The sequence below is a fragment of the Penaeus chinensis genome, chromosome 33, assembly GCF_019202785.1.
Source record: "Penaeus chinensis breed Huanghai No. 1 chromosome 33, ASM1920278v2, whole genome shotgun sequence".
Taxonomy (NCBI): domain Eukaryota; kingdom Metazoa; phylum Arthropoda; class Malacostraca; order Decapoda; family Penaeidae; genus Penaeus; species Penaeus chinensis.
Genome location: NC_061851.1, coordinates 34,793,439 through 34,800,938, shown reverse-complemented (window position 1 = coordinate 34,800,938; position 7,500 = coordinate 34,793,439). Strand labels below are relative to the sequence as shown.

Below are 7,500 nucleotides of genomic sequence, written 5' to 3'. Positions count from 1 at the left end.
CTTTCCTCGTTGTTAGTTTCCTTGTATCATCTGCAAATTTTTACAGTGCACCAAGGCTATCCTTCATCTGAACAAAATTATCTTGCCAACAGAGGCAGATGTTTATTTCCTAGACATGTCAGATTTGAACCCTATGATAAAGACAACTGTCCTTCACTTTCTTGCTGGTATCTCCATCATCCATGGAACCACTATGCTTCTTTAGGCTTAATAATTCCTCTGGTAGATTCTAGGTCTAGCCCATAACTCCCAAAGGAGAAGTGCGAACACACTGTTCATACCACTAATTATGTTTCAACTTACTCATGATAGGATCTACCAAAACCATACCAACCCATGTACCTGGTAGCATGGGTCTCAACCACTCGGGGAAGAAAATTAGAAATAAGGCAACAAATTTACCCAACTTTCTACTCTCTTGGTTGATAAATGATTGTTTAGGTAGTGAGGTTAAAAAGAAGCTTTAAGCCTACTTTTGAGACAGTTTTTCCTCAATTACTACATCCAGGGCCAAGCAAGGGAACAATGTAGAGCATGCTCAACCGCACATAAAGTGATATGATATCATTCCATGTTGGTCTAGCCACGTGATAGGATTTTATCTGTTATTAGTGGGTTTATATATATTTATATTTACTCAATGAAAGCCAAAGAAACATACATGACAAATTTGTAATACTGGGGAATATGAGATTGAGGAAATACCATCTTTTTTTTGCATTACAGTAACATTACTGTAATGCTAACATACAACATACATAGACCTAGGAAAGACGTGGGTATGGTTTAGTTGTCTAGCCAATACCCCTCAAGGGGACTCGGAGGGGTGGACCATTTCTCTCAAAAAACTCCAGGCGTAACATGGCCAGTAATGAAGATTTTTTACCCCTATTAGGGTCAATGAGGCTTACCACTTTATCAACTAGCCCCACTGATTTTAATTCCCCCAATTCCCTGACCCCAGGCTCTCCTCTCATCATGACTGAACACTACTACTACCCCCTCCTCAATGTCTACTACCACATCAATCCAATCCACATCTTCCACCCAGGTCATTACTAACCTCTACGAAACATTCCTTTTGTCCCAACATCCTCTACTTTATCATATACTAACCCCTCCTCCCTTATTACTATTCTACAGCCTTATTATCCATCTCTCCAGAGGACTACTTCACTCAACACCACTCCCTCTTCCACAAGGCTCCATCCTACTACCCCCACCTCTACAAATCTTTTGAATACTCTGTTTAGCCCAGCCAAATGGGATCATTTTTTTTTGTGATCCCCTCTACAGCCCCTAACTCTGAAACCACTCTCTTCTTCCAGCAATGCCTCTAAAAACAACCACCCCAATCATTACTACCTTGTCATAGTTACATCTGAATCCCAAGCTAAAGCATTATCAACCCTGACTGACTTCACAGGCAAACCCATTCCTGCTCAACCTCATCCCTCCCTCAATACTTGTATCAGAACTGTCACCATCTGTTCAAACTGCCTTTTCTATGACAAGGATTGGTGATAGTGGAGAAGGCTTACTCACCTCATGGACTATAATTGCAGTATCAGTACACTGTTACACCATTCCCCTAGAGGCCGCCCTAAGTCCTCCATGAATATTGCCAAGATTGCTTTACATAGACAAGACCTCCCACCTTCAAGTTTATATTGGTGGAGAATCCCTCCCTGTCCTACCATATCAACCTCCACCCCATTAATGTCAGAACTGTTGGCATCTAGGTCACCCTGCCAAACACTGCTGCTCCAGAACTTGGTCATGACTGATCAAACTGCTCTGTGCATTCATGCATATGTGCCAATTGTGGTGGCTTCCATAATGTATTTTACAGGGGTTGCCCTACATACATGTTTTGAGTGAGAAGTGGCAACTCTCAGATTCAAACTTGGCCTCCCTTTACAGGAGGCCACACAGGAAGAACGCTGACAAGGTTTTTCTTGGTCCCTACTCCAGTGCTGCCCTTCACTCAGTCTCCCAAGATGTTTCTACATACCTCCTGTATCTATTCCTCCTCCATCTTACATTTCCACTTCAACCCCCTTCCTCTCCCAATCAAATACTTTTGCAGTTCTAAATACAGACACCCCAGTCTCTACCACTGCCCCGACACCTACTCCTCTCCCTCCTTGCTCTACCTGTAGCAGACAATCTAAACATTCCACCCTATCATCTTCTACCACACCCTCTCCTCCACCTTACTCATGCTCTAGCCCTCAGATGCCTATCTCTTTTCCCTGCACAAGGAAAACCTTTGTTTTTCAGACCTCCCTAACCAAAGCCACTTCAGAAATTCTCAGACATTCAAAACTTTCTAATCATGACTCACAATAACATGCCTACACTTCAGCCATCTTCCAACTTCTCTGCTACCAAAGTAACTGCTGTCATCCATCCCATACATCCCTTCCTCCCACTCCCTCCCAACACCTCTCATTCCCCCCCTGCTTAATATGCATCATCCCCCCTTCCTTCCCCATTATTTTTTCCACTTCCCCCTGGATACACAAGTGACTCTGTCACAACAACCCCCTTTTCTGGATTCTCTCCCACCTTTCTCCTGAAACTCTGATCTAATCATCCTTAAGCTTTAAAATAAGTTTAATAAAGCCAGTGATAAAAAATGAAAAACAAAGCTATATTTTTACAATGCCTTTGTTGCCTTGTCAACCATCTCATCTTGGCAGTTCTGGTCATTTCCAGCTATGATCTCTGATAATAAATGTACAACTATGAACGCTGTAAATAACTGGAAGCAGTCACTTACAATATGTTTAATTTAGTATCATTTATTGAACCCAAACATATTTTTGTTATCTGTTCTAATGATAAACAAGTGACAATGTAAACATTTTATTTACTATTTAACAATCACAGCTATTTACAAAATAAAGGGAAATCACAAGAACTTCACTGATATTAATCCTTGCAAATCAAGTGAAAATATTTTTACTTATTTCTATTTTAACATCATAATTATATATAATGCACAGTCATAAATATCAGGTCAGCTCATGAACAAAGACGAGTCCACAACGTGAAGATATCTAACTTTGTTTATATATTTAAGTCTGCAAGCAGATGAGACCTTCACCACAGAGATAATCCTAATATTCAGTGGCAAGAATACCAGGATTAGTCATTTATAACTAGTATCCAATGTCTGCTATCAACACCAAAAGACTTTTTGCAACTTTAACATATTTTTTTAACTATAAAAATTTGGAGGAAAAGTTAACAGTTGTTTCTTCATGAAAAACTGATTATTATATGAGTTTTATATATACAACCTAATACCACTTTAATGATAAAAAAGTGCTTTTAACAAACAAGTACCACAACATTAAACATTGCATATACTGATATCAAGGAGGACCCTGATATGGAGAATCTACTCAGTAAAACCCTAAGCTTTTGTAGATTTGAAGACATAAAAGTATAAAATGCCTAAATATTTTCATTAAGAGATACTGGCTAATAAATCTAAAATCTGAAACATCAACTCTGAATTCTTTGTGCCTCATAGTTTTGTGCTTTAAAATCAAAGTACAGATTCTTTATCTTTACCATTTCAAATGTCACCTTAATGTTAACAGTTCACTATCTTTCCCTAATTCATCAGCCTCTATTTTTTGTAACATAAGAACTGACCTCTTTCCTTCTAAATCTACCTCAAAGAAACATAAAATAACATAAAATTTGTGTACCCATGCTTCCAGTCTCCAAAAGTGAATGAAAACCAAAAATTATTGGACTGCCTAAAAGTTGCTTTAAAGTAAAACAAAACTGAGCATGGAAGGAAAAGGTTACATATTTTCTCAGAATTTAGTGTTACCTCCTGATCTAAAGCCAATAACTCACTGTAAGAAATAGGCATTTCTTCCTTGGTCCATCCTATTACACACATTTCTACACCTACCCTTAGTGCATAAGTTACACATACAAGAAATACTGACAGACCAGACTCTAGCACAATATATTAAACATGATTATAAAGCTTTATCCCTGATTCATATTCAAAATTTGGCTCCTCCCTATTAGTGGAACCAGGAACACAAACCTATTCTGTACAAACCTACTTTTTGATTTCATGGAAGCCTAAAAGAGAGAAAAATATACATACACACAAGTGTGCACTAAATGCAATAAACTACAGCAATTCATATTGGTCATATTTCTCTATCTAACCACAAGTTTTGTAATCTGAGAAGTCGGAAAGACCTGAGAAATATAAAATTGCTCACAGTAACCAAACCTCAGTCTATGAGAAACTCCATAACAACCTGCTTTCCAATCTTGCAGTCTTTTTGACTAAAATATTTTTTTTTAGTTATACAGAAAATATGGTACAGGGTATTATGTAACACAAAAACTGTATAAACAATTATATAAATTATGAAATTGGTCAAAATCTATTAACATCAAACTTGAAAATAACCTTTATAAAAATTCAACAACATTTATTACTGAAGATGTATCTCAAATATATGGTGACTACTTACATGCCTTTACACTTTACCGATTATTCAGTCACTACATTTTGCATGCATATTTGGACAGTTACCCAAAGAACTGCTTACTGATCTTGCTGAACAACTTCTTGTCCTTCTGATATTTTCCTTTCTATACTAGAAGCTTTGCGTGACTGGGGCCTTATGTATATAGTTTCTTTGTTCCCATCAAGCACTGAGGCATATCGGGCAATTGTGAACAGATAGTCACTCAACCTGCAATGAGGAATGTGAAATTTGGTTCATATGATAGAGATAACATGTGACAGCTGTCAAAATTATACTTACTCTGGTATTTCATCAAGTAAAGGAAAAAATGGGATACAGAAGGATGGTATTTCAACAATAATTCTTTAAATTTATGTCATCTATTAGGCTATAAGAAAACTAGTGATTATCATATACACACAATTCATGGAAATTAATTGCTCATAACAACACTTTCTAACCTCAAAAATAAAATTTTCACCATGTCCAGCTAGATATTTCTTATACACAAAAACAACAACTTGGCATAAAGAATGATGGAGAAGTAATTAAAACATTTCAATTAAAGAACAAACAAAAAACAAGCAGAGAAAATAAAATCACACTGATAATTGCACTGCATGACACATTTTGACAAATAATCACCTGAACACATCTTAATATAAAAAAATGATTGGTGATGATTGAGTGATATATATTACTATTATAAAAGTTATAATGCATAAACATTTACACTTGAATGGATGGTCTAGGCATCACGTACTGATATTTTGCATATCTGTCCAACTGGCATCACTTTCATGACTGGTTCTCCTTGAAAGTCTAATTCCTTACCTATTGATGTATACTAAAACTTGTTCATCAATAAATCCACCGGTGGTAAGAGGTACAATAGACCGTTCAGCTCTCCTGCATACTGTTCGTGCTACATGTAAGGAAGCACTCACACGACCCCCACCCTAAAGAAATAAAATGCATTTAGAAAACTTAGCATTCATGCCTTGATATGCTTTAATACATAAATGACGTAATTTGACGTCTCAGTCAATACCACCTTTTACCTAACTGCTTACTTACAGGCAAGATAAAATTGGTAAGATCTGGCAACATGAGGCTGTACTGGTCGATCCAGTCCTCCAGTTCAGTTATGTGACGTGGGTTGAAAGACAGTCTCTCTCGAATACGAGCCTCCCTACTTGGATCATCTGCAGGAATTCAAAAGTTCATTGCAATAATGTTGTGGTATAAGAGGTATCGTGTATTTTTGTCCTAAGCTATATTACTGGATTTTTTTTTTTTTTTTTTGTAAGAATAGAAATAAGAATAAGAATAAGAAAGAAAGAAAAGATCCTTTTGAATTAACTACTGACTCATAGCTTTCTAATTTATTGTTTTTTCAGTATTTCAACGTTCAACCAAAATAAAGTAAATAAAGGAATAAGGAAATTAATTAAGAAAGAATATGGAACAGTTACACACCACTTTGTTGCTGCTTCCTGGGTGTTGCAATCAGACTGGAAATATCTTGCAAAATACACTGAATTCTCTCCAGTTGATCAACATAATCATGCCGCTTCTCTGCAGCGAATTCTTTTGCAAGTCTGTAAACAGAATTGTTATTATAAATTACTTATCTTTGCTTCCCATTTTTGTTAGTATATACAAATATAAAGAGAGAGAGAGAGAGAGATAAAGAGGGTATGCCATACCCAATATTAGACGAGAGTTCATCAGTTGTTCCTAGAGCATTGAAGAATTCTCCATTCTTTGGCATTCGCTCACCGGTAAAGAGACTGGTCACTCCTTTATCACCTGTTCGGGTGTATATCTTCAAGTCAGTGCTGAAATGATAGTATATAGTTATCATCTGACATGTGCTTTTGCCTCCTTCTTAAGATATAGTTACTATTCAAAGGGTAAAAATAAAAGATTTAACCCAATGCCAACAGATATGACGTGCATGTACATGCTATGCCCATGGTGAGTACTTGTTTGATTGTTTTTACACATATATTGCTACACTTGTACTAAGTCACCAATGAGCCAGTTACGAGTACTGCCTGCCTCGCCCGTTTACTCTTTTCTTTGATTTACGAAAATATTTTATGTTATCTTATTTTGCTGTTACTAATGTTTATAACACTATGGTAATTATAATGTTTATAATAAAAATAACACCATTGATATTCATAGCACTAGTAAAAAATACATTTTTCCCGCCAATTAAAATCACGTAAGGTCACAAGTTTCTGCTAATTGACTCCTTTGTGGTTAAGCACTAGCAGAGCCATCTATGTGCAGAGCCATTTCACAAAAATATAGAAAATGATCTCAGCATTTTCCCCCTTCTTTATTCATTTTCCCCAGCGGCATTGGGTTAAAAGAAAATCCATAAATAAGTATTCACAGGTATTAAGAAATTGAGAGAAATACATTAAAGTCTCTATACTAAAGTGTAGTTAATTGATATCAGAAATGAAAAAGACAATGTCCTGTATATGCAAATTATACCTATACTTGTCTAGTCCCCATTTATATTGCCATAAAAAATTATTTCCAAAGAGCATATAGAATGCTGATACAGTTTACAATCTGCTCTACTTTACTAAATCCAAAGCAAAACACAGTTTATTTTGGGCCAAACTCACCTGTACAATCTAGGTGTTCTTGTAAGATATAAAGACTGTTTCAGAGTTGCACAGCTTACCCACATTTCTCTTGCTCCGATCAGAATTTCTGTTGATCTTAGGCCACCTGCCAAACGGCAGAGGCCGGTACGAAACTGAAACAACATGGTATCTTCTGATCTTTCATATACTTGCAAGAATTTCTACCTTCATGAAGATACTGCACAACCTGGAAAAAAATACAATTAGTAGTCAGAAAGTGGAAACTGAAAGTGAAAGAGAATCAGAGAGTTAGAGAGCATGAGTGTGAGAGAGTGCTGAAGAAGGACAGAGAGAGAGAAAGAGAGGGAGAGAGA

The 7,500-nt window shown here is 36.5% G+C and overlaps 1 protein-coding gene across 1 annotated transcript in view; it reads right to left on the bottom strand.

Moving 5' to 3' along the window:
- Nucleotides 1–2,855: 2,855 nt before the first annotated feature.
- The window catches only part of LOC125043235 (corrinoid adenosyltransferase-like), an 8,571-nt gene continuing 3,926 nt past the window's right edge, over nt 2,856–7,500 (bottom strand). The window contains exons 2-7 of the mRNA XM_047639245.1: nt 7,166–7,373; nt 6,227–6,358; nt 5,997–6,118; nt 5,595–5,722; nt 5,352–5,476; nt 2,856–4,745 (exon numbers count right to left, since the gene is read on the bottom strand). Coding sequence (XP_047495201.1) covers nt 4,595–4,745; nt 5,352–5,476; nt 5,595–5,722; nt 5,997–6,118; nt 6,227–6,358; nt 7,166–7,311 — 804 coding nt within the window. The 5' untranslated portion in view covers nt 7,312–7,373 and the 3' untranslated portion in view covers nt 2,856–4,594. The remainder of the gene's footprint in view (nt 4,746–5,351; nt 5,477–5,594; nt 5,723–5,996; nt 6,119–6,226; nt 6,359–7,165; nt 7,374–7,500) is intronic.